The sequence below is a fragment of the Gossypium raimondii genome, chromosome 4, assembly GCF_025698545.1.
Source record: "Gossypium raimondii isolate GPD5lz chromosome 4, ASM2569854v1, whole genome shotgun sequence".
NCBI classification, from domain to species: domain Eukaryota; kingdom Viridiplantae; phylum Streptophyta; class Magnoliopsida; order Malvales; family Malvaceae; genus Gossypium; species Gossypium raimondii.
In genome coordinates this window covers 736929-764606 of record NC_068568.1, presented here as the reverse complement: position 1 = coordinate 764606, position 27678 = coordinate 736929, and the positions used below count along the sequence as shown (strand labels likewise).

The window sequence follows — 27678 nt, the reverse complement described above, 5'->3', positions numbered from 1 at the left end:
CAAAAATAAATTATTGAGATATTAATATAATTTTATATTAAACCCAGTTCATGTCTAATGTCCTTGGTGATTGCTTTCGACACATGTGGTTATGTGATTTTAAAACCTTCTCATAGACTTGCATATTGTTTCATCTGCCCTGCCTTTTTTGTTCAATTCTTCTCCTTATTTGCCAAGTATTTTCTTTACAGTTTCCTTAAACCCAAATTTCATCGTAAAAAACTCCTCCTTTATTGACCTGACCTCTAACCAGAGATTTTCGTTTTGTTTAAAGTAAAATTATAAAGTTAATAAAGCACAACGCAAGAATAGTACTTAGGGCAGCATTGCCTTGACCACGAAGAGCTGTACACCCCATTTTCTTCCCTTCTTTTTCTTCAATTCTTCTCCTTCTTTGCCAAGTGTTTTCTTTACAGTTTCCTTAAACCCAAATTTCACCATAAAACCTCCTACTTTATTGACCTAACCTCTAACCCTATATATTACTATTACTAAAGTGTTCAAGTATGAATATAGTTGTAGGTGACTTGAATGGAGGATATGCAAGCAACAAACAAATAGGTATGGCATTTGGTAAATTTCTTAATTTGCAGGTTTTTTTTCTTGAGTTTGGGATGTTTCAAGATAATTAATTAAATTTTGTTTGGTGTTATCCAGGTAGAAATAGATCAACAAAAATGGGACCTCAGGAGCCTGAACAGAACATCAGTCACATGGATGCTTCGCTCTATAAGGCAGCAGCAGAAGGCAACATTGAAGTATTCAATAATAAGCAGGGACTTCAACTTGAGTCGCTAAAGACCCCAAACCATAACAACGTCCTCCATGTTAACTTGGCAACCCAGGAGACTGCCGCCTGGCTTTTAAACAGATTTCACTCATCCGATCCGGTTATGAGTTTTTTCATTACTATGATAAAAAGAGAAAAAAGATCAGATTTTATCGAACAAATTCTCAGCAAGTGTCCGTCACTGCTACTCCAAACGAATGCTAAAGGTCAAACTCCTTTACACGTTGCAGCAAGGAATGGACATTCTGCTATTGTGAAACTTCTAATCAAGTTTTGCGCAAAAGCTAGAGATGGAGATTTAGAGAAGCTGGGAATGGATCAAGTAAATGCAGTGAGGGAGATGCTGAGGATTACGGATCAGGAATCCAACATGGCTTTACACGAAGCAGCACGTTGTGGCAATGTTGAAGTGGCGAAAGCATTGTTGGAGTTTGAAGACCCTGATTTTCCGTATTCTGCCAACAAAAAACAGGAGACTCCACTTTACATAGCAGCTAGGAGGAGAGGATCTGGGCGCTTGTTGACTCTATTATTAGATAAACTCAAATCAACTGCTCATGGCGGCCCCCACGGTAGAACAGCTTTGCATGCAGCAGCTATGGCTGGTGATGCAGGTATGTTGTTGAGTTAGTTCCATTTTTTTTTTAAAATTTTGAAATAAATAGAGAACAGGTCTATTGAGTTTTTTTTTTGCTTGGATTTAGAGGCAATAAAGGTAATATTAAATAAGAAGGGGAATTTGACAAAGGAAAGAGATGAAGATGGACACACCCCTCTCCATTATGCTTCACACTTGGGTAATAGATTGTCAGTTGTGAAAGAACTGTTAAAAAGGGATGTAACAGCTGCCTATATAGGTGATAAAAAGAGGGGGATGACACCCCTTCTTATGGCAGCCAGGCAAGGCCATATTTTAACAGTTTCAAAGATTCTCTCTTTATGTCCAGATTGTTGTGAAAAAGTGGACAACAAAAGTTTGAATGTACTTCATTATCTGGCTTTTAGAGACTCTCCCTCTCCATTTGGGAATTCTGTTTTCAAGAGTGGTGATATTGAGATTGTATACGGATCAGTCAAAACTCTAATGGAGTTGGAAGGTGCCTTTGGAATGACACCTCAAGATGTTGATAATGCAGTTCGATCTCAGAAACATCATCATAAACAGGTAGTTGTGTGTACATTTTACATTTCTATAGCTATGGTTTTATTAATATTTAAAATTTTGAATTAACATATTTAATAAACCTATAATACAATGGGCTAACGTGGTGCCATGGCAGAAGCAAATCAAAGAATTGTTGGAAGAAATTGAGAATGATCAAGTGGCGGAGGAACCAGTTCATCACTTTACCGTACCAAATAATTCTATAGAAAGTTTGGAGAAGACAGGAAATGCTCATTTAGTAGCTGCAGCTCTTATAGCCACCGTCGCATTTGCAGCAGCAATAACTGTTCCTGGTGGTTTGGAGAGTGAAAAAGGGTCAAATCGAGGCACTCCCATTTTGATTCAAGAGGCAGCCTTTAAAGCATTTGTTGTAACAAATGCAATGGCCTTTATTTTCTCTGTTTCTGCCCTCACCACCTACTTTGGGATTCTGGATCATCTTTTTACACGATCTATTTTTTGGCGTGAAGCAATAATTTTAAATCGAACTTGGTCTGTTTCTACGCTCCTTAGCTCTGCAACGCTTGCGATGGTGATTGCTTTCAGCACGGGTAGTTATGTGGTCTTAAAACCTTCCCACGAACTTGCCATTGTTTCATATCTCATATGCCCTGCCTTTTTACTTTGTATGTGGGCAGCTTTGTTTGTAATTTTGACTCGTTCAATACATATTTAAAATATAAATATGATAATATTACTTTATGGATTATTACAATGTTGTTTCAATTATTATAAATTCAAAAATATTTTATTTTCTTTTAATAGTTTTTCAAATATTAAATATATAATGCAAAATATATATATTTTGTTTCTCATGAAAAATAGATATCAATCATGCATTTCAAGTTTTCATTATTGAAAACAAAATTTTATTTCTAGTTATCAAATTTGATTTTAAATTTTCAAAAATAGAAAATAAAAATATTTTCAGAAACCTAACGAAGCTTAACTTTTTTTTTTGGGTTAGTATACCATTTGGTATTTGAGTTAATTTCAATGTTCAATTTGATACTTAAGTTCGACTTCAATATTTAATTTGATATCTAAACCAAACGATTTCATAAGGCCTAATAAATATTTGACAGGTCTACTCTAATAAACAAGCATGGGTATTCTAATTGAGACAAAAGAAAAAAAAGAAAAAGAAGCTCAAGTATTAAATTGAACTTTTTAAAGTTAAACTCGGATACTTAACTATGACAAAAAGAAACTCAAGTATCAACGTGAAAAAAATTAAGTACAAAATCGAACATTCAAACCAAATTCATATACAAAATTATAAAAATAATCTTTTAATATTAAATTAAAATTTGAAGTGAAATTCAAGTATCAAATAATATATTAACTCTTCTTTTTTTTTTGTTAAATCCTCACCTTGAAAAAAGCTAAGGTTATTTGTTTTACATTTACAACTTAAAATTTTCATATAAATAGATTCTGTATTTATAAAAATCTATTTTTATTAAAGGTTAAATAAGATTTAAGTGGTGTGTTGTTTTAAAGTTCACAAATTTTATTTAAAATAATTACATAAAATAAAAACTCAAAATTTCACACTAACAATATAAAGTTAAAAAATCACACATAAAAAATAGCATTGCTAAAGATTCTGCTTTACTAAATTGTTTAAGTAAGGAATTATACATGCCATGGTGCTTTCTTTGTAGCAATGATCTCTTTGGATGGATGATGCGTTTATTTACGGTTAGTGTAAAAATAACGATATAATACTCCAAACCCGGTCTAGATGTTATGGCCGAATATGGAGGACTTACATTAGTTTGTTTTAAAACTCTTGATTTAATCAAACTTAGTTGTGCGTTTCAAAAACAAAAAACTTGGTGGAACTCTCACAAACGTTCAGAAAAACTTAAGTCCGAAAACACTTATTTCAAACTCAGAAATTTAGTTCAATTTCATTTGTTTCAAAAGCACCAATTTTGGATAAATCGTTTCCGGTTAATGCCAAAATTTGTTAAAAACTATTTATTTATTTACAGAAAAACACTTAAGAGTAATTTAATTTGCAGTGGAAAATTTTTCAAAATAATTTTAGCTTTGAAAACCCTAATCTAATTTGCTAACCCATGTGATTTTATAGTTTTAAGATAAAAAATATCAAAAAAATCAACGAACGAAACGAAAACCAAAACACAACTGAAAAATAGATTACAGTCCCAAAATTAATTAAAACATAAACCAACATATTTCATTTAACGACTGGTAACCAATCCAAGCTCCCGCACGCCGTCCGGTTCTAAGTCTGAAGTTTACCTAAAACATATTAAACAAACAAGTGAGTTAGAAGCCTAGTGTGTGACCTGACCCACAAACAGAGTTTTCTTATAAGTTTTGCATAAACAATAATCACATTGAAATATCGTATCGTATTACATATTAAAGCATGTCATGTAATGTATCGGAAATTATCACATATCATATTTGAATGTCATAATTTTAAAAACATATATCAGAACAAAATTTCATAATAAACACATTCTCTTATACAAAATTAATTATATGTGTGTTCAGATTCAAATATAAATACAGACACAAATCCTACCTCCATTCGCAACACACCAAATAGGACTACAAGAGTTCATCCATCCAATCACACCAATATGTGGCGGTGTGCCACTCATAAATATGTAGCTAAGCTTCTATATAGAAATTTGCAATCTAGTCGCCATATATTTGCAATAAAAACTGCCATATAACACTTCTTCTATTATATCATAACCCACCTCAATGCATATGCAAAATCACGTTAACATTCATACATATATCATAGATTGTATGGCATGCATGCATAAATAGATATTATACAAAGCATAATGCAACACATAACTTATACAGATCATAACATATTGAGATTATGCTCCACACAAAGGTTGCAATTTTTTCGTGGAAGAACTGTTAAAAAGAGCTGTATCAGCTGCCTATATAAGTGACAAAAAGAGGGGGATGACACCCCTTGATTAAGTGCTAAAGTTACATATTTTATGTAATTGAATTGGTTAATTTATGAGAGTGCACCGCTAATTTTTCCATGTTTACATTAAATTTTGTGCAGAGATGCAATTTGGGGCTAAATAGAAGAAAAATGAAACAATTGGGCTAAATTGAAGAAAGAAGCAAAGAAGGAGGGCCAAAGCAAAATTTTCCCAATATTAATTAGCTGAAATTTTTGTTGACTTAGTGGGAGATTATTTTGGGATTTTATTTTATATCATGGAATATTTTTCCAAGGCCACTAGTATAAATAGAGGCTACTTTGTTCATTTTATTCATCAATCAATCAATCAAAATATTAAGCTTTCATCTTTCAATACATTTTCTCTCTTCCTGTCACGAATTCATTTGCTGCTTTTAGTTTCTTTTCCTTCAATTTATTAATTCCTAGTAGCCACCAACTTAAGCCATTTGCAATCCCTTTTTCAAATTCCCTTTTTATTTTCAGTAGCCAACCACCCATTTACCTTATTTAATTTATCCAATAGTCAACATGCCCCAAACCATAGTTAACTAAACCCATTTTCAGCTTTAGGTCGGAATTAACCTCGTCAAAACCCGTGAGTTACGAACCCGAGCAATTTAACTCTTAAATTCCAATACTTATTATTTCTCCGGATTAAGAGTATGATTTTTTCAACTCACAAAGTCAAACCAACATTAAGTCAAAAAAGACGTCGTTTGATTTAGTGTGGTTAGACGTACAGTTGAAATTCCGAAAGGAACGTTTCTAATCGGTTTTCTGTGAACACATTGGCGTGCCAAGTAGAGATTGCTGTTTGGTTCCGTCAAGGGAAGTAGTAACCAGATTTAAATGTCCCACGCGGTTGAGGGCATTGGTTCGAGCTAGGCTCTTCTAGAACGCAAAGCTGCCGGAGTTCTAAATTACGAACGTTTCGTGGTTGTTCGATCGATAAGGGTTAGTTATTGGACGTTCCATAACTAATTTATAGAAGGAAGAGTTGGTGTCCGAGGCATCCTTGGTAGCTATAACTAGCTTATTGGAAAAGAGGAGTTCATCTAATTTCGAGGATCGGTTCAAAGACGAGGAAAAATCCGTGCCTAAAGCTGAGCTTTTTTTAATTAATTCCCCTTCAGATTTTATTTAACTATTTTTATTATTTTGTCTTCAAGTTTTACTTTTTACGTTTTTTTTATTTATTTATTTCAAGTTTCAGATTTTATCCTCCCGAATTTCTTGGGCACGACAACTGCCCCGACAAAAATCTGGTCAAGAGAAGAACAATTTGCAGTAAACTCAGTCTCTGAGGGATCGACCCTACTCCCTAGACTACTTAAAATGCAAATTAGGCATATGTTTATATTGGTGGATTTGACACCCATCACTCCTTCTTATGGCTGCCAAGCAAGGTTATCTTTTAACAGTTTCAAAGATTCTCTCTTTATGTCCAGATTGTTGTGAAAAAGTCGACAACAAAGGTTTGAATTTACTTCATTATCTGGCTTTTAGAGGCTCTTCCTCTCCATTAGAGTGTCATCTTTTCAAGCTTGGTGGTATTGGGATTGCATATGGATCGGTCAGAAATTTAATGGAGTTGGAAGGTGCCTTTGGAATGACACCTCAAGAAGTTTATAATGCACTTCAATATGAGAAACATCATCATAAACAGGTTTATAATCAATGATTTTTTATATCTCATCCGCACTTCATTTTGGTGGCCTCCTCCACATGGATGGTTAAAGTTTAATGTGTGTGGGATTGCTAAAGAAGATAGAGCAGGTTGTGGAGGTGTCTTGAGAGATAAGGAGGGTGTCGCAAGAGCATTATTTTCTGGTTCAGTAGCAGCAAATGATGCCAATGTGGCTGAGATTGGTGCAGTGAAGATTGCTCTGTAAGTATTTTTTTAGTTATGAACTGGAAGATTAATGATTCTTTATTTATTGAACTTGGTTCATTGGTGGTGTTTTCTTGGTGTGCTAACAAGGTAATGAGACCATGGTCTCTTCAAGCAATTTTTGCAGGTATTGAAAATGACATGTTAAAGGCTGGAAATGTTGTATTCTCATTGGCGGATAAGAAAGGTAACGAGATGGCATCTTCCTTGGCGATTGCAGGTTATAATCGGGTGAAAATGTTTAAAGCTTGGTGATGAATTTTTGTTTTGTTGCATTCATAGGTTTATTAGAGTTGGAATGCGTTTTAATTTTGATTGCTGTAATACTGAAATTTTTGTTGTTGTTCTGTTCGTCTTTGACAACAGTACAGCTGGAATGAAGAAAAAAAAAAAAAAAAGAAAAACGAATGTTACCTCTTTGAATAAGCATTACTTTGATTTTCAGTTATAATTAAAAATTAGTTTGACAAATCATTTAAAAATATAAGAATAAGATTAAGAAAAATACAAAGTTTTATTTAAAAGTGGGAAGTCGTCCTCAACTTTTTTAGTTAGCTTTAAAAAGATAAAATTGAGTTTATAATATAAATTCAAAGAAAAATGTTTAGGTTAGAGAATTCGTTAGCACCCTTGTGACGCCAAAAATTGGGCACCTTATTAAATATGTGTTGTCTACATTCGTAAATTAAAACTCATATCTTGGTTTTGATTATGATCCAATTTTTTGATAAATTAAAAATAAATATTAAATGAGTGAATCAATTTTTTAATAGCAAAACAAAGATAATGATCAAGTTGTAGCATTTTCAAAATTCAGGGGCCTTTTTTGAGATTTTCCATTTATTTTTCATCATGTTTAAAAGAGAAGTTATAAATTTTGAAGTCAGTAGCCCAATATTTATTAAACATTAATTGCGCCCAAATCAAATATTAGCTCAAAGTTCAGAAACATTCGAATTTTAAAATTGTGAAATTACATTTAATAGAAAGCAATAACATTTCAAAACTAATAAATATCAACAAAATAAAATTTGATATTATCATGTAAGCTGCTATTTTCAAGAATTTAATGTTTTAGTCAATGTTTTCGTTAAAAAAATCAATTTGATTCCTTTTGAAAGGTTTATGAACTAAATTCGACTCTTTTTGAAAAGATTTAGGACCAAATTTAGCTCAAGAAAAGAATAAGGGTTAAATTTAGCTCAAAAAAGAATAAGGGCTAAATTGATAAAAATAAATTATACATAAATACTAAGGGCTAATTTTTTTATTATGCCTACTAAGGGCTAATTTTGTTATTATGCCTAATGAAAATTAAGAACTCAATTTAAGTACTTATAAAATCTATTTGATATATTTCTTAAAATACAGAACATTATTAGATTGTTTGATAAATGTAATTCTTAAATTTTAAAAGTAAAGTATTTAAAATTTAATGTTAAAAGAAATAAAATACAAAAGAAAATCTATCAATAGTCTATTATTTACTTATCATTTTTCATATTTTTTTCGTTGAAAAATTCTGTACTTTGATTTGTCACTCATTATCAATGGCTCTACTTTCTCCAAATTTGTCTAAAAATGGGTTTAAAAATTTGTCTAAGCCTTACTTGAAAGAAAATTGTTAAGCCTGAGCCCGGCCCATATTAAATTTTACAACATCAAAAAAGGTATATATTTAATATATATATATTTGATTAAAAGTATATTTGATTAAAAATAAAAAAATATTTAATATATAATTTGGGTCGGGCCGGGCTCGGGTCAAAAAAAGTTTTACAAGAACCCCGCCCGTTTTCTAAACGGACCTCATTTTTTTGCCCAAACTCATATTTCAGGCCTATATTTTTACCCGAACTCTCCCATTTTTCGAGCAGGCCGTCGGGCCGGGATGGACCACTCAACCCATGATCACCTCTACATACAGGGCGACGAAATTTATTTTTTGAGAGGGTGGAAATTAAGTTGAAATTAAGTTGTATACTTTTATGATAGTAAAAAAATGTAATTCCATCCTTTTAATAGTTTAAATTTTTATAATATTTAAAAGATTAAATTAAGTATTTATAATTTTTAGAAGGTCAAAATGTAATTTTATCATTATTAATTTAAAATTTTATAAATTATAGATAGGTTAAAAAGAGAGACCTATCGTACCCTTGGCTGCACCCCTAAACCCATAGGTTTTCATCCAACTTTGAAAGTCCTTTCAAGCTTTCCAATCTATTATATTTGATGTCTCAACGATCCTAACTCTCGACCAAATAATCATTTCCACTATTTTTAAGCTAATATACTTAGGATTGAGGTAGAATAAGGACATAGTGAATTCCAAAAGTAAATTAATTTTTAAAGGGATTTAAGCCTAATTCATTTTGTGTCAAGTCTACAGTATTATTAGTTCATATTAACACATCTCTCTCTTTACTTGAAAGTTAATCCTATTCCGGCAATCAAGATAAATTATCTCTCCTTATTAGATTTTAGACAACATAATAATTTTTATATAAATTTCTCTCTCTTCGTAATTCTATAGATTATAAGTCATGTATTTAGATTACCGACTAATGAAAGTTGTATTTTGCATACAAAACTAAATTTGTGATGCAACTTCGAATTAATTTAACAGAGGAAAAGAAGAGGAGTGCGGCAGCCATGCAGCAACGACCAAAGCCAAAGAGAAGGCGGCTTCCACACAATTTCTTGACTTTTCTTGTGTTTCTCGTCCATACAATTATTTTATATTCTAGTAGCACATTTTCATTTTGTTTCCCTTGTAAATATTTAAAAATATATAAATCTAATTATTTACATGTTTGATAAATAAATTGTTTGTATAAAAAAAGTGAATTTTAAAATTAAAATTCGTTTATATAATTAAACAAATTAAAATTTATGTCCATATTACAAATTAAATTAAAATTAATACATGATTTTGATATTTATTTCTTTGCATTTTCGAGAAAATGTATTGACTTCACCAAAAAGAGCTGGAGAGCTCATTTTCTTCCATTCTTCTCCTTCTTTGCAGTTTCCTTAAACCCAAATTTCACCATCAAAAACTCCTACTTTATTGACCTCACTTCTAACCCTATATCACTATTACTATTACTATTACTAAAGTGTTCAACTATATATAGTTGTCATTTGTAGTTGACTTGAATGCAGGATTTGCAACTAACTGGTATGGCATTTGGTAAATTTCTGATTTTGCAGCACTTTTTTCTTGAGCTTCGAATGTTTCAAGCTAATTAATTCAATTTTGTTTGGTGTTATCCAGGAAGAAATAGATCAACAAAAATGGGACCTGAAGAGCCTGAACAGAACATCACTCACATGGATGCTTCGCTGTATAAGGCAGCAGTAGAAGGCAACATTGAAGAATTCAATAATAAGCACGGGCTTCAGCTTGAGTCGCTAAAGACCCCAAACCATGACAACGTGCTCCATCTTAACTTGGCAACCCAGGAGAATGCTACCTTGCTTTTTAACATATTTCTCTCAATAATCAAATTCTTCCCCTTACTATATGGATGCTTCTCTCCGCCTATGCGTGATTTAATTACTATTATAAGAGGAGAAAGAAGATCGGATTTTATCGAACAAATTCTCAGCAAGTGTCCGTCAATGCTACTCCAAACGAATGCTAAAGGCCAAACTCCTTTGCACGTTGCAGCAAGGTATGGACATTCTGCTATTGTGAAACTTCTAATCAAGTCTTGTGCAAAAGCTAGAGATGGAGATTTAGAGAAGCTGGGAATGGATCAAGTAAATGCAGTGAGGTGGATGCTGAGGATTACGGATCAGGAATCCAACACGGCTTTACATGAAGCAGCACGATGTGGCAATGTTGAAGTGGTAAAAGCATTGTTGGAGTTTGAAGACCCTGATTTTCCGTATTCTGCCAATAAAAAACAGGAGACTCCACTTTACATAGCTGCTAGGAGAGGAGACGGAGGCATGCTGAGTATACTATTAGATAAATTGAAATCAGCAGCTCTTGGCGGCCCCCACGGTAGAACAGTTTTGCATGCAGCAGCTATGGCTAGAGATGCAGGTATGTCGTTGAGTTAGTTCCATTTTTGTTTTAATTTGAAATAAATAAAGAACAGGTCTATTGACATTTTTTTTGCTTGGATTTAGAGGCAATAAGGATAATATTAGAGAAGAAGGGGAATTTGACAAAGGAAAGAGATGAAGATGGGCACACCCCTCTTCATTATGCTGCACACTTGGGTTCTAGATTCTCAGTTGTGGAAGAACTGTTAAAATGGGATATATCAGCTGCCTATATAGGTGATAAAAAGAGGGGGATGACACCCCTTCTTATGGCAGCCAGGCAAGGCTATCTTGGAACATGTTCAAAGATTCTCTCTTTATGTCCAGATTGTTGCGAAAAAGTGGACAACTATGGTTTGAATTTACTTCATTATGCGGCTTTTAGAGACTCTGTCTTTCGATTTGGGAGTTCTGTTTTTAAGCGTGGTGGTGCTGAGATTGTATATGGATCAGTTAGAAATCTAATGGAGTTGGAAGGTGCCTTTGGAGTCACACCTCAAGAAGTTTATAATACAGTTCGATCTATGAAACAACATCATAAACAGGTGTGTGTGTATATATATTGCATTTCCATGGCTATGGTTTTATTAATATTTAAGTTTTGAATTAACATATTTAATAAACCTACAATACACTCGGTTAATGTGGGTGGCATGACAGAAGCAAATCAAAGAATTGTTGGAAGAATTGGAGAACGATCAAGTGGCAGAGGAACCCGTTTGTAAGTTTCGCTTACCAAATGTTTCTACAAAAAGATTGGCGGCTATAAGAAATACTCATTTAATAGTGGCAGCACTTATAGCCACCGTCACCTTCGCAGCGGCAATAACTGTTCCTGGTGGTTTGGAGAGTGAAAAAGGGTCAAAGGAAGGCACTCCCTTTTTGATTCATGAGGCAGCCTTTAAAGTATTTGTTGTAACAAACGCATTGGCCTTTATTTATTCTGTTTCTGCCCTCTGCATCTACTTTGGGGTTCTGGATAATCTATTATCAAGATTTAATTTTTGGCGTGAAACAATTTTACATCGAACTAAAGCTGTTTCTGGGCTTCTTGGCTATGCAACAATCGCGATGATGATTGCTTTCAGCACAGGCAGTTATGTGGTCTTAAAACCTTCCCACGGACTTGCCATTGTTTCATATCTCATATGCCCTGCCTTCTTTTTCATTCTGCATTGGACTATTTTTGATTACTATATTAAGAGGATATTATTTTATCGTTGATTACAATATGTTTCCAATTCCTAATGTCAATGTTACCTCTTTGAAGAAATATTACTTTAATATTAATAATCTCCATTTAATTGAAATCAATATAAAATTATTAGATACACATACAATTTCAAATAAAGTAAAATTTATTAAATATCAAAGAATAATAAAGATGTGGCAATTAACTCTCGGTTATAATTAAAAATTAGTTACATTATAATAAAGACAATGAGATTAAAAAAAAATTCAAAGTTTTTGTGCATTAGACTTTCAACATTGTAACTTTAGCATTTCGACTATAACTTAAACTACGAATCTCTATTTTGAGCCCATAATATAGTAAACTACTTCACAAATCAAGCACCAAAACCTCAAGAATGCATCCAAAAATAGCCTGGAAGTTTGACGTGAAAGTTGCTAAGAAATCTTGAAACAATCTGCTTTATGTAAATAGGTAAATTTTTGCATTTTCTATATTATATTATCTTTGCCTTATAAACATACATTATTAGATTAAAACTTGAGGAGAGACCCAGACATAGTCACCTTAGCTTTATTTTGTTTTTGCGTTTTATTTTCTTTATGATTTTTTTAATTTTTTTCTAGTTTAAGGTCAATCAAAGTTTGATTCAATTAATTTGTGAGACATGATTTGCACTTTAATTCTTTTTTGTTCTTTGGTATTCATGCATCTTCTATTATAATTACAATTGCTCAGGTTTGTTAGTATTGAGTCATCAACTAGAACTAATTTATTAAAAACATTGAAGATATCATTACATCGATGATCGAACTTAAAAAATCAATTGTAGATTTTACCTTTGGGTAAAATTACTTTCTTTGGTTCAGTTTTTAATTTGAATTTAGTTTTTATTTTATAAAACCCTTTTTTTATTTACCTTAGTGGTTCTTACTTAAGGAATATAATTATCACTAATATCTATATATGTGGGTATAATTTTGCTTGTTGTTTTCTATTAGTTTATATGTTTAAATTAATTTCAATTTTATAGGTCTCGATAGTCTAACAACTCTCTTGGATCTTCCTTGTTGAGCATTTTTGAACTTCTTAAACCTTTGGCTTCATTTTGATCTGTATTTAAAAACTTTGTTTAAGTTTCGAGATAAAAGGGTTATCTACTCTTGCAACTCTTCTATAGTAGTGTTATGATTAGTGGACATTACTTCTGTCACTTGTAAGGAAACACCCTTTTTTCCTCCGCTTCAATTTTCTTTTTATTTCATCTAGATTGATCTCATAGGTTTGTAGAAATCCAATTAACCCATCAATTCACATATTATCAATATCTTTGGCTTCTCCAATGATTGTGACTTTGATGTTGAATTTCTTTAGAAAAGATCAAATCACACAATTTGGAATAGAACTTGTCAATTGTTTCATTATCCTCCATTTTTAGAGTTTTAAACCTTGTTATGAGCATTTGTAATTTAGATTGCTTCACAATCTCTATAACACCCCTAAACCCCGCCTGAACGTTATGGCCGAATCTGAAATGTTACGAAGAAGAGTTTTGAAACCGATCTTTACATGAAAAAAACAACTCGTATGGTATGTTACTAGAAAAGAGTCCTTATTTTATAAAACATATCCATTTAACATTTTCTTTACTAAAACCATCGATATTTTGTTCTTTAAGAAAAACTTAATTTGCTGCAGAAATCTTAAGTGTCATTATATGTCGAAAACCAAGTTTGTGTTTCCCAAAATGTTTGTTTGTGTAAAACCGTTATTTAAAAAAAAGCGTCTGTTGTACATTGCAGAAAACATAATCAAACCAAAAACAACATCAAAAACCAAAAGAAATCAAAAAGGACGGAGAGTCCCAAAATTACAAAACTCTCAACAAAAACCAAAAATTAAAATAAAACCAATAATTAAAGGATAGTTTCCATACTAGTGGTCATCGCTGAGCCTCCGTCGCACCGACCCACCTATGTCTGAAGATTACTTGAATAAAGTAGACAAACAGATGTGAGTTTTCAAAAACTCAATGTGTAACTTAACAGAGACATGCATACACATAAACTCAGATTTCTCATGTAATAGATCAGATACAGGCATAAGTCCTTAACAGAATCATATAATATCATAATCGGATTATCAGAAACATACAGATATGCAAAGTCCTACCCCCATCCTCTACACACCATCTCCGACCATCCTAACACACCATGTGGGGTATAAAACACCCACCCATCCCTACACACCACATAATGTCTTTATAACACTTATCAAGAATAGTTTGCAGTCAAGCTGCCAGTATATCAGCAACATGTTGCCTCACAGAACACTTCCTCCACATATACAAATCCCACCCCATACACAGATATAGATAACAGATAACAAATATAACAGAACTAACATGTCCGGCATCCTCATATACAAATATCATACATGTTATTATGAAATAGTCAAATCATACATATCAACTTCTAATTACTCAGATTAGTCTATCAAAATAGCAGATATCATGCATTAGGGTTTGTTTTGCCCTTACTGACCCTATGAAAGGCCCACAGTTGATCGGGACGACGTGTGCGACCCTAAGGAAAATTTTAGAAATTTGGGCCCACACGCCCGAAACAGCCGGTCACACTGCCACACATACTCCCGTCACACGGTTGTGTGGCATCAACAGGCCACTTTTTCAACTTTCATCGAACCTCGATTTCTCGTGATTTCATTACACACCTGGTTCAATTTTTATGTGAAACAATCTCGAGACCACCAAAACCTAAAAATTGACAATACAAGCCCTAAAATCAGTCCTTAATCCTCAATTAAACCAAAACAAAAAAATAAACTACAGTGAAACTCAAGTATTTGCCACTTACCCAACTTCCCGAACAATCCCGATTATGTTTCCGTAGGAAGAGAGTTTCGTTCCTCACGATTCACTGCTACCAATAATCCACAAATTAATACTAACGAAAGACAACATCGACTTAGATCAACTTTAACAATCGCCAGTAACCCGTGTAAAATCTCACTACCTCTACTTACCTAGTCGCACGAAGAGATTCAAATTTCGAAGCATCACAATTTGAATGGAGAATCATGACAAAAACTAAAAGAAAAGAAAGAGAAAGTTTTTGACAGAGGGAGAACAGAAGAAAGTTAGAAAAAGGAGAATTTTTGGGAAAAATAAAATAAAATCAAAATAAATCAAAATTTAACACATATCTTAACTTCCCTCACTACTCAGAATTTCACTACCACCGAACTTTATCATACAACTGAAGCAAAAATTAATATTCACGCTCACACGGGGACTCAAACACAAAACCACAAGGCAAGTTAACACTTTACTAGTCAAACCAACAAACTCATTCTATTATGACTTGACTAACAATAGAATATAAGCCAAACCGCCAAGGATAAAGCTAGGGTACAAAATAACATAATTTTCCAAAAGAAAAACTTAAACCTAAGACCTCAAATACACAATCAGAACACTTAACCATTGAAACAAATACCCATTTATGATAAAACTCACAGAAACAAAGTTAAATTAGTTAGGGCGTTACAATCTCCATGCCTTGATGGGCAATCTCAGAGACTTCAAGCTATATATATATATGTGTGTCACTTGTCTTGATAAGCCACAAGGTGTCTTGGAATAAGTAAGGCATTTTGTAATTTTTCTTAATTTGTAATGTTTTTTTCTTTTATCTTTGAATGTTCCAAGGTAATTGATTAATTGGTGTTTTCAAGGAAGAAAGCTGTGCAATAGATCAACAAATATGGGACCAACGTTAAACGAAATTGTTATTTCCTCCGGTGAATCTGAGAAGCCTGCAGAGAACATCACTTACATGGATGCTTCATTGTATAAAGCTGCAGCAATAGGCAAAATTGAAGAATTCAATAATTACCAGAGGCCTGAACTTGAGTCGCTGAAGACCCCAAACCATGACAACGTGCTCCATGTTAACTTGTCAACCCCTGAGCGTATCTGGCAACGTGCTCCATGTTAACTGAATTGTAAATAAATTAAATTACAAGGTTGACGTTGTGACATCGTTACTTTCTCGTTGTGACGTTGTCAAATAGTTTGCCACATCACGATATTGTAGCACCACTTATTGTTTTGGCCTCGTCGAGATGACGGTGTTTCTCATATCACTGTGACATTATAGGTCATTTCTTGTCGTGGTGTCATATGCTATTTCTACAAAATTTTTCTTGATTATGTTAAAGTTGTATGACCCAAATCCTATCACTTGTTCCTACATTAAGAAATTTTACTAACTTTGCTTGAAAACACAACAAGAATAAAGTAAGTAGAATTTTATTTTGTTTAAATAAAATAAAGTATAAGTTAAAGTGTTCAAGGAATGAAATATGCATGCTATGACGCTTTTTGTTATGCTATGCTAAAGTGTTCAATAAAGGAATTATGCATCCTACGCTTTTGTTATGCTATGTTGAAGTGTTCAAGCAATAAATTATATATATTATATGTGTCACTTGTCTTGATAAGCCACTAGGTGTCTTGGAATAAGTAAGGCATTTTGTAATTTTTCTTAATTTGTAATATTTTTTTTCTTTTATCTTTGAATGTTCCAAGCTAATTAAATAATTGCTGTTATCAAGGAAGAAAGCTGTGCAATAGATCGACAAATATGGAACCATCGTTCAACCACATTATTATTTCCTTTGGTGAACCTAAGAAGCCTGCAAACAACATTATTTACATGGACGTGTCGTTGTATAAAGCTGCAGCAGTAGGCAAAATTGAAGAATTCAATAATTACCCGAGGCCTGAACTTGAGTCGCTGAAGACCCCAAACCATGACAACGTGCTCCATGTTAACTTATCAACCTCTGAGTGTATCGGGCAACGTAGCAGATCAGATTTTATCGAACAAATCCTTTTCAAGTGTCCATCACTGCTACGCCAAACAAATGCGAAAGGTCAAACTCCCTTGCATGTTGCAGCAAGGAATGGGCATTCTGCTATTGTGAAACTCCTAATCAAGTCTCGTGCCAAAGCTACTGATGAAGATTTAAAGAAGCTGGGAATGGATCAATTGAATGCAGTCAGGGAGATGCTGAGGAATACGGATCAGGAATCCAACACGGCTTTACATGTTGCAGCAAGGTATGGTCACGTCGAAGTGGTGCAAGAATTGCTGGAGTTTGAAAACCCTGATTTCCCATATTTTGTCAACAGAAATCAGGAGACTCCACTTCACATAGCAGCTAGGAGAGTAGATAAGCTCTCACTGATTATACTATTAGATAAATTGGACAGCTTTGCATGCAGCAGCCATGGCTGGAGATGTCGGTACGTTAAGTTAGTTCCAAATCATTCTTGTTTGAAATAAATAAAGAATCAATTTATTGACTTTTTTGTTTTGTTTTGCTTGGATTCAGAGGCAACAAAGATAATAGTAGAGAATAAAGGGGATATGACAAAGGAAACAGATGAAAATGGACACACCCCTCTTCACTATGCTGCGCACTTAGGTCACGATTCAGTTGTGGAAGAGCTGTTAAAATGGGATTTACTTGCTGCCTACGTAGGCGATAAAGAGTGGGAAATGACACCCCTTCTTATGGCAGCCCGGCAAGGCCATGGACAAATAGTAACAAAGATTCTCTCTTCTTGTCCGGGTTGCTGTGAAAAAGTGGACAAAAGGGGTTGGATAACTTTTTCATTTTGTGGAGTGAAAGTTTTCAAGACAACATTTAATAGAACTATTCTATATTTTATTAACTAAACAACTGAATTTAAATAGAAAAAAGAGTATTAATTTAATTGGAAAAATAATTTCCTTATTTTAATAAACTACTAAAAGATAAAATCAAATATTCTTAGAATATTTCAAATAATTTATTCTAAAATTTATCTACCTAAATAAGATTTATCTACCTAAATAACTTTAAAATATATCCCAAAATATATGCCTTTCACATATTTCAGCACAGAGATCCTTCTTTATTTACAATTCTCCAACGTGATAATGGTTGTAGCACTATATATGGGCTAGTAAAAAATCTAAGGCAGTGGAAAAATGCCCTCGGAATCACACCTCAAGAAGTCTATGACACATGTCGTAGTCGTTTCCATATCACTGATCAGCGTACAGAGAAAATGGTAAAATTTCTATGGCCTATGGCTATGGTTTTACATGCATGTATATAAAATACAAAGACCTATACTACAATACAATCGACTAAAGTGGCAGGAGCAAATTATGGAATTGTTGAAAGATATTACAAATGAGGAAGTAGCCGAGAAACCAGTTCGTCCCATACCTTCGATAACTATCTCTGCAGATAGGTTGGAGAAGGAAAGAGAGGTTCATTTAGTAGTGGCAGCACTTATAGCCACCGTGACTTTCGCAGCAGCCATAACCGTTCCAGGTGGTTTGAAAAAGGAAAAAGGGTCAGAGCAGGGCATTCCTTTTCTCATTCATGATGCAACTTTTAAAGCATTTATTGTAACCGATGCATTGGCCTTTCTTTTCTCCCTTTGTGCCCTCCTTTTCCATTTTGGAATGCTGCCTCCTTTTTCCTCAATTCAGCGCCCTACTTTTCTGTCTCACGTCGGTGCCACTACGTTTCTTGGTTATGCAACGTATGCGATGGTGATTGCTTTCTGTACAACCATTTATGTGGTGTTAAAGCCTTCGTACGGGCTTTCCTTCGTTTGCTAATCCATGGCATTGTTTTCCATTATTTGGTGGTGATTGTACATTAAAGATGAAAGAGGGAAATAGTCCTTCATTAAAATTGAGTTATTAGAATTCCGCGTATTGGCCTAATAGTTAGGGTGTTTATTGTCTTTGGTGTCGCTTAAATTCGAGTAGCGCTAGTCACCTTGCTATTAAGGCTTTGTCCTCCTCTTATAATTCACAAAAAAAAAAAAAATTGAGTTATTAAATGCTGATTTATGTTTTATAAGTATAAGGATTAATGATAAATTTATAAATAATATTAAGTGCACAATTTTAATTAAATTAATGATTAAAATCAACTAATAAATTATTTGAGTCAAAAGTTGAATATAAAACACAGCAAGAATAAGATAATAGATTAATGTTGTTTTGTTTGAAGTAAAAGTATAAAATTAGTAAAACACATAGCAAGGATGCTATGCTATGCTAAAATGTTGAAGTAGGGAATCGGTGCTTTCATCAATTATGGAATTATATATGGTTTTCGTTTGTTTTGATAACTTGTAGGTGATTTGAATGAAGCATGTTAGAGTTAAACCCTAAATTCTAAAACATAAACTTTAAATCGAAAGAAAACCTTAAATAAATGAGTAAAATATAATTATTGTTAATTAAATGGTAATTAAAATAAAATAGTCAAAATAATATAATGAGTTTTATCTGCTACAATTTGTTACGACAAATTAAATTCTTTTCTGTAATTAATAAGCTTATTTTTGAATAATTTGATTACATTTCTATTAATTTCTCATTTTAGCATTTTATGTTCGATTTCAATAAAATAAACATTTTTACATAGTTAGGTGTTTTAATGGCCCGTTAGGCCAATCAAAGCCTAAGAAACAACTAATGGATTAATTGAGTGTGTAGGACATCATTTCGGGCCAAGAAATTTGAAGAACGACCCCAATGTCGCAACATCCATTAATAGTGTTGTAACAACCAACTTCGAAAGTTATAATGGGGATGCAAAGACGACAGTGTCGCAAAAATGAACTTTGCATGCAAGCTAGGAGAGTAAAATCGATGATGTCGTGACACCCAACTTCGAGGCCAAAAAAGTCTCATTCGATGTCCGATGTCTTGACATCAGTCCTATTGACACTGATTCAACGAGGGCAAAATACAACTGAGGAGGGTGTTTTCATATGCACAACTCATCCTAACCCGTTAATCACTTGCATTTGATCTAATAAGATCATAAAATACCAGAATTATAAATAGAATAGTTTAAGGTTTAATTGGGGTTTTATTCCCTTACTTAATTTTCTAGCTTTAGGTTTTGTTAGATTGGGAACTTCTATTTTAGATTCAATTTTAATTCGAGTTTTAATTTCTTCATCAATCTTTAGTTTTTCTTTTGCATTGGCTTTCAATCGCTGTTTCCTCAACGATTATTAAGGGGTTTTTGTCTTCCAAGCACAATCGGCATATCAACGAATCAAAATTATATTTTCCCCTCTTTCTAGTTTGCTATTTGTTTTAATGTCTGGATTGAATTTAAGGAAAATTGTATTTAGACTTATGAGGAGCTAAACCAGTAGGAAGATTAAAGATCGAAGGTGGAATTAATTAACTGAGAAATTAGAGTTTTCCTTAGAATTAGTTGACTTAAATTATGTGTAATTAAATCTTAAGGTTGACAACTCTAAGAAGTTATTTAGGTAAATGAGGTCAAAAGAATAGTTTATCGAGTATTTCCTAATTTAATTCGATTTAAACTGCGAGGTCAAAATATAAGTAGTTTCTGACGATTAATTGATCTAGTTACAGGCCGAAAGGTAATAACTAGGTTAATTATTAACTAATTCATCAAAACCCGAATTCTGAAGTTAATTATGAACACTGACATGAGTTAATCTTCTGTCTTTTACCGAGTGAATTTCAATTGTTAGTTTAGTTTTCTTTAATTTACGGTAGTGTCACTACTTAATTTTATTTAGATTTTTCGTACTATAATTTTAAATTATTATTGTTTAAACCTGTTAGTGTAGAAATTAATCTCTAGTTTAATCTAGCCTCTTTTGGTACAATTTTTTGAATACTTAGTTGTTCCATTGTAACTTTTATGTTATAACCTGACTTGTATATTTGCGAACATAACTATTATTTCATATATTTTATTTACAGTATTTCCAGCCCCGATATTTACATGTCGAGGCGAGTAATCAGAGTTCCAACAACTCGTCCTTAGAAGTAATAAATATTAATATTTTAAATAGATATAGCCAAAATAATATAATGAGGTCCATCAACTTGTGGTTGGAAGTAATAAATATTAATATTTTAAATAAATGTAGCCAAAATAATATATTTATGTCCAACAACTAGTCCTTGGATGTAATAAATATTAATATTTTAAATAAACGTAGCCAAAATAAAATCCAACAACTCGTCCTTGGAAGTATTAAAATTTTGATATTATTATTATTTTAATATTTTTATAAAAATAAAATATATAAGCAATTTGAATTTTAGTCAACATGATTTCAACGTTCTTAAATTTATCATTTCAATCATAACATTATTTGTTTTTTATAAACATTAACATGGTAATATTTTTATTTTGGTTTTTCAAAATATTCACTGAAACAAGTCTAATGATTAATCTTTCAGTATTCGTAAGTCCATTAAGAGGTAAGTGCTAAAGTATATATAAAATATACTAAGTGTGTCTTAATTTTATCATTTCAGTTAGAGCATTGTTTAATTCTTTTAAAAACATTTACATAAAATTTTCACTTACAATGAATGTGTCATAATTTAGTCATATATAAATTTAAAAGTGATAAATTTGTTTTTTGGGTACATGAAGAATGATCAAATCATAACTAGACTAGATGGGACCAAGTCATTTCAAAGCAATCATTATATATCTTTTGAAGGATTTCATCTGGAGTTGCATATAGCTATATATGTCCAGAGGCCCTGAAAATCCATTATTACCAGTCCATCGGCTACTTAATTACCCTATCTGAATACATGATGTGTCCCACTAATCATTCAAGCTCGTTGAGTAATTTCTTTAATGCTAACAATTTAGTAATTTAATGATCTTTAACAACCTTGTTTTCCGTATTATATAATTTTAATTAATATTTTATAATTAAAATTAAAAATTTATGTATTCAAATTAATCCAAATTCACCTAAGCTTTGAATTAGATTGATAAACTACATTTAGATAAATCTATTTATAACAACTTAATTTTTATTTAAATTTATATATAATTCAATAACAACTTAATTTTGTATTTAAATTTAAATATAAATCAATCTTATAATATTTGTAATTAATATAGAGTAGTAAACTATTCTTAGTCATGAATTAATTTCTTCCACCCATTCTTGGCTGCAAAACCAAAGACAATGAGATAAACAAATAAAAAGAAATCCTAGCCTTGATTTATGGTTTCATTAATTCTACCTTTTGGCCCACAAAATGAAAATAATGACAAAAAGTTGTTCAATTCTTGATTGAGTCTTAGCTCAATTGTTATTGACATTATTACCGGTGTAAGAGGACGTGGGTTCGAATGTGCTGAAACGTATTATCTTCTACCTTATTTAGGCCATTGTGCTCTTCAAAAATTTGAAATTTCGTTCTTATATTTTTATTTTTAAAAATTTAGTCCCTTTATTTTTAAGATCTTAAAATTTAGGTCCAATTGTTAATTCTATTGTTTTAACCTTGAAAAATTTGTAGATTGAGATCACATCCCTTTCAAAATTTGCTGAATTTTCAAAAAAATATGTTAAATGTTTGATGTGATTTTTCAAAAACTTTACAGAAACTTGGTTGAAGAATTAATGGTTTCCAGTTGACAAGTTGACTTAGGCATTACAGGAGAACTGATAGTTTGATGAATCTATTTGGTTATAAAATATTTGTATTGATCACTCTGCAAGAGACTAATTACAGGCAAGTAACAAACAGGAAAGACATTTGGTAATTTTCTGAATTTCTAGCTTCTTTTTTTCTTCAGCTTAGAATATTCCAAGCTAACTAATTAATATTTGTTTTGTGTTATCTAGGAAGAAAGCTCTGCAATAGATCAACAAAAATGGAACTATCGATAAACGTCATGCCTATGTCCTCCGGAAAACCTGAGGAACCTGAAGAGAACATCACTTACATGGATGCTTCGTTGTACAAGGCAGCTGCAGAAGGCAACATTGAAGTATTCAATAATAAGCAGGGGCATCAACTTGAGTCGCTAAAGACCCCAAACCATGACAACGTGCTCCATGTTAACTTGGCAACCCACGAGCTTGCTGCCTGGTTTTCTAATGGAATTCTCTCAAGAACTAGATCCTTCCCCAATTTATATTTATTTGTCTATTTGTTTTTGTGGATTTTCATTATTAAGAAAACAAGTGAAAAAAGATTATATTTTATCGGACAAATTCTTACCAAATATCCGTCACTACTACTCCAGACGAATGCTAAAGGTCAGACTCCTTTGCACGTTGCAGCAAGGAATGGACATTCTGCTATTGTGAAACTTCTAATCAGCTCTTGCGCAAAAGCTAGAGTTGGAGATTTAGAGAATCTGGGAATGGATCAAGTAGTTGCAGTGAGGCAGATGCTGAGGATTACGGATCAGGAATCCAACACGGCTTTACATGAAGCAGCACAGTATGGCGATGTTGAAATGGTGGAAGAATTGTTGAAGCTTGAACACCCCGTGGAAAGATTGTTGGAGCTTGAAAATCCTTATTCTCCGTATTCTGCCAACAAAAACCAGGAGACTCCACTTTACTTAGCAGCTCTGAGAGGAGAAGAGCCTTTGCTGAATGTAATATTAAATAAATGGAAATCAGCTGATCATGGTGGCCCTCATGGTAGAACAACTTTGCATGCAACAACTATGGCCGAAGATAAAGGTATGTTGAGTTAGTTCCATATATATTTTTTGTAATAAATAAAGAATAGATTTATTGACAGTTTTTTTGCTTGGATTTAGAGGCAACAAGTAAAATATTAGAGAAGCAAGAGAATTTGAGAAAGAAAAAAGATAAAGATGGGCACACCCCTCTTCATTATGCTGCACACATAGGTTACAATTCTGTTGTGGAAGTATTGTTAGAAAAGGATGTATCAGCTGCCTATATAGGTGATAAAAAGTTGGGGATGACACCCCTTCTTGTGGCAGCCAGGGAAGGTAATGTTGGAACAGTAAAAAAGATTCTCTCTAAGTGTCCTGATTGTTGTGAAAAAGTGGACAAAAGAGGTTTGAATTTACTTCATTATTTGGCGTTTAGAGACCGTTCCTATAAATTAAGTCATTCTCTTTTCATGCCTGGTGGTACTAAGACTGAATATGGATCAATCAGAAATCTAAGGAAGTTGAAAGGTGCCTTTGGATTCACCCCTGAACAAGTTTATGCATTACTTCGATATGAGGGTCATAACGAGAAATATCTGGATGAAAAGGTGTGTATTTCTATGACTATGGGTATGGTTTTATTAATAATTGGGTTTTGAATTAACATGTGGTGGTATGGCAGAAGCAAGTCGAAGAATTGTTGAAAGAAATTGCAAGTGAAGAAGTAGCAGGGTTACAAGTTTCCCACATTCCCTTACCAACTGTCCCTGCAGAAAGCTTGGAGAAGACAAGAGATGCTCATTTAGTAGTGGCAGCACTTATAGCCACCGTCACATTTGCAGCAGCAATAACCGTACCTGGTGGTTTGAATACTGAAAAAGGGTCAGAGCAGGGCACTCCTTTTCTGATTGATGAGGCAGCCTTTAAAGCATTTGTCGTAACAAATGCATTAGCCTTTATTCTCTCTGTTTCGGCCCTCTCCATCCACTTTGGGATTCTGGATCCTCTTTTACCAAAACTAAAATTTTGGGGTATTAATCTAATATTATATCGAACTCAGTCCGTTTCTAATCTCCTTGGCCGTGCAATGTTTGCGATGGTGATTGCTTTTAGCACCGGCAGTTATGTGATTTTAAAACCTTCTCATGGACTTGCCATCGCTTCATGTTTCATCTGCCCTGGCTTTTTTGTTTGTTATTACGTACAACAATCCCTATCTTTCGTGAAGAGGTTGTTGGAGTGATAATAACGAATTTCATCACAAATATTATATTATCTGTGACAAATTTTATATGTCGCACTAATTATACCACAATAGTCATTATTATGATAATAGTTGTGACGGTTTAAATATTGTTTCTATAAATGTATAATGGTGACCTAATCTATTTGTCATTAGCAATTCTCTTTCTTCTTGAGTAATTATATAATAGTCACAACATATAATTATTCCGAACAAAATTAGGCATTTATAAAGCTCAAACAAAAGCATTTGAATTTTTTGTAATGAGATGAATAGAAGTTATTAATTCCGAGTTTTGTAAGTAGAGATAATCAATTTTTACTAAAAGGTACTCATATTGTGTGAAAGACAATAAAAAGAAGAGCTCATGGAGGCCCATGGTAGAACAACTTTGCATGCAGCAGTACTGGCTGTAGATGGCAGGCAATTAGATATGCAAATATGTTATCAACAACTTCATTTATTTCCCGAAATATATGTGAAAGGGAATTAAATCTCTATTTGAAGCCAAAATGGATGTGGTTCCAAGTGTTGAGCGGCATAGGAAGTAATCAAAATATATGTTGCACTGCAAGGAATTCAAGGCTGCCTTGTCCACAAAGGCTTATAACTGCTAAGCACCTGCTCTTAAATTTGATTATGGCCTAATAAACAACATAGGGCAGCATTGACTTCACTACAAAGAGCTGTAGACCCCATTTTCTTCCATTCTTTGTCTTCAATTCTTCTCCTCCTTTGCAGTTTCCTTAAACCCAAATTTCAACCAGTCAATTAAATGTTTAAATTTGAAAATCCCCATACACTTGATGCTATTTTCTTTTCTTTTTTTTGAATTTAGCTATGGAATTTACATCTTTTATCAATTTAGTTATTTTTATTATTTTTTAAATTAAATTTGACTCTTCATCTTTCATAATAGAGTTCAATTTTACCATAACACAAAGAGCTGTAGACCTCATTTTCTTCCATTCTTTTTTTCAATTCTTCTCCTTCTTAGCAGTTTCCTTAAAAGCAAATTTCACCATAAAAAGCTCCTACATCATTGACCTGACCTCTAACCCTATATATTACTATTACTAAGCAATAGTGTTCAAGTATGAAATTATATATAGTTGTCGTTTGTAGGTGACTTAAGTGGAGGATATGCAAGCAACAAACAGGTATTGCATTTGGTATATTTCCTAATTTGCAGTATTTTTTTCTTGAGTTTGGAATTTCAAAGCTAATTAATTAAATTTTGTTTTGTGTTATATATCTAGGAAGAAAGTTGTGCAATAGATCATGGGAACATCGATAAACATCATGTTTATATCCTCCGGAAAACCTGAGGAACCTGAAGAGAACATCACTTACATGGATGCTTCGTTGTACTAGGCAGCTGCAGAAGGCAACATTGAGGTATTCAATAGGTACCCAGAGCTTGCACTTGAATCGCAAACGACCCCAAGCACTGACAACGTGCTCCATGTTAACTTGGCAACCCACGAGCTTGCTACCTGGTTTTCTAATGAAATTCTCTCAATAACCAGATACTTCCCCAAATTATATTGTTTTCGTCTATTTGTTTCAGTGGATTTTCATTATTAACAAAAAAAGTGAAAAAAGATAAGATTTTATAATGACCCCAAACCATGACAACGTGCTCCATGCTAACTTGGCAACCGAGGAGACTGCTGCCTGGCTTTTAAACAGATTTCTCTCAATACTCAACTTCCTCCCCGTAAAATATGTATTCATCACCGTAGAAAATGTACCATCTATCGGTCTTTGATTATTTTCATTACTATGATAAGAGGAGAAAAGAGATCAGATTTTATCGTACAAATTCTCAGCAAGTGTCCGTCACTGCTAATCCAAACGAATGCTAAAGGTCAAACTCCTTTGCACGTTGCAGTAAGGTATGGACATTCTGCTATTGTAAAACTTCTAACCAAGTCTTGTGCAAAAGCTAGAGATGGAGATTTAGAGAAACTGGGAATGGATCAGGTAAATGCAGTGAGGGAGATGCTAAGGATTAGGGATCAGGAATCCAATATGGCTTTACATGAAGCAGCACGGTGTGGCATCCATCATGTTCCATTACTATTGTCAAAATTACTGTTATGCACACAACTTGACTTTGGCTGGTCACTCATTATCAATGGCTCCAGTATCAAATTAGGGGTACTTAATTGTGTTCTCTTGAAATATTGAAGAAACTATTTGAATACTGAATACCAAATTCGCGTTCCCATTTTAGAAACTATTTTAATTTCTTTAATTTGAATATCAAATTCGATCTAGGATCATCAAGCACTCTTATTTTTTGAATTAATTTTGTAACGGATTTAAGATTATATTTCATTTTCGGTTCCATCTAATATGTTATTAGTCCAAATTAACACATCTATATCTCTACTTGATAGTCAATCCTACCCGGTAATCAAGACAAGCTATTTTTATTTTGTTTAATGAAGATCATATGTTAGAAGCTAAGAAATTTATCAAAGTATAAGAAATTTTGAATTATTACTATTTTAATATTTTTGTCTTTTATATATTTTTAAAATTAGAAAATATAAAAGCAAATCAAATCTAAGCTACTATGACTTTAATAATGCTAATTTTGTAATTTCAACCATAACACTATTTTCTAAAATAAATATTTACATAAATTTTTTGTTACATGATAAATATGTGAGAATTTTTTTTCTTAAGGTATCCACTAAAGCAAGCATAGTGATTTATTTTCCGCATTTTCTAAACCTATTAAGAGAGTAAATGTTTAAATATATAAAAAATATATATTAAGTGTCTCATAATTTT

General features: G+C 32.8%; 4 protein-coding genes across 6 annotated transcripts; all 4 read left to right on the top strand.

The window, feature by feature from the left end:
- The first annotated feature begins 462 nt into the window (after positions 1-462).
- LOC105779166 (ankyrin repeat-containing protein ITN1) lies at positions 463-6824 on the top strand. The gene is made up of 5 exons (XM_052629863.1): positions 463-561; positions 658-1404; positions 1495-1955; positions 2071-2597; positions 6599-6824. The coding sequence occupies exons 1-5, from the start codon at positions 507-509 to the stop codon at positions 6822-6824; spliced, it is 2016 nt and encodes a 671-aa protein (XP_052485823.1). The 5' UTR covers positions 463-506.
- A 3044-nt stretch (positions 6825-9868) lies between these two features.
- On the top strand, positions 9869-12136 carry LOC105779167 (protein ACCELERATED CELL DEATH 6). Of its 2 annotated transcripts, none has more exons than XM_012602909.2 (4): positions 9869-10007; positions 10104-10880; positions 10967-11427; positions 11543-12136. In XM_012602909.2, exons 1-4 carry the CDS (start codon positions 9986-9988, stop codon positions 12104-12106), a joined length of 1824 nt encoding a protein of 607 aa, XP_012458363.2. In that variant the 5' UTR covers positions 9869-9985; the 3' UTR covers positions 12107-12136. The 2 variants fall into 2 exon arrangements, with proteins under 2 accessions (XP_012458363.2, XP_052484995.1); XM_052629035.1 differs by having other exon boundaries at positions 9994-10019.
- Positions 12137-16741: 4605 nt separating this feature from the next.
- LOC128040620 (ankyrin repeat-containing protein ITN1-like) lies at positions 16742-18781 on the top strand. The gene is made up of 3 exons (XM_052629862.1): positions 16742-17393; positions 17496-17794; positions 18311-18781. The coding sequence occupies exons 1-3, from the start codon at positions 16742-16744 to the stop codon at positions 18779-18781; spliced, it is 1422 nt and encodes a 473-aa protein (XP_052485822.1).
- Positions 18782-22584: 3803 nt separating this feature from the next.
- Positions 22585-25028, top strand: LOC105779343 (ankyrin repeat-containing protein ITN1). 2 transcript variants are annotated; one of them, XM_012603093.2, is made up of 4 exons: positions 22585-22750; positions 22837-23688; positions 23769-24238; positions 24313-25028. In XM_012603093.2, the coding sequence occupies exons 2-4, from the start codon at positions 22866-22868 to the stop codon at positions 24871-24873; spliced, it is 1854 nt and encodes a 617-aa protein (XP_012458547.1). In that variant the 5' UTR covers positions 22585-22750; positions 22837-22865; the 3' UTR covers positions 24874-25028. The 2 variants fall into 2 exon arrangements, with proteins under 2 accessions (XP_012458547.1, XP_012458548.1); XM_012603094.2 differs by having other exon boundaries at positions 22628-22723.
- Positions 25029-27678: the final 2650 nt, after the last annotated feature.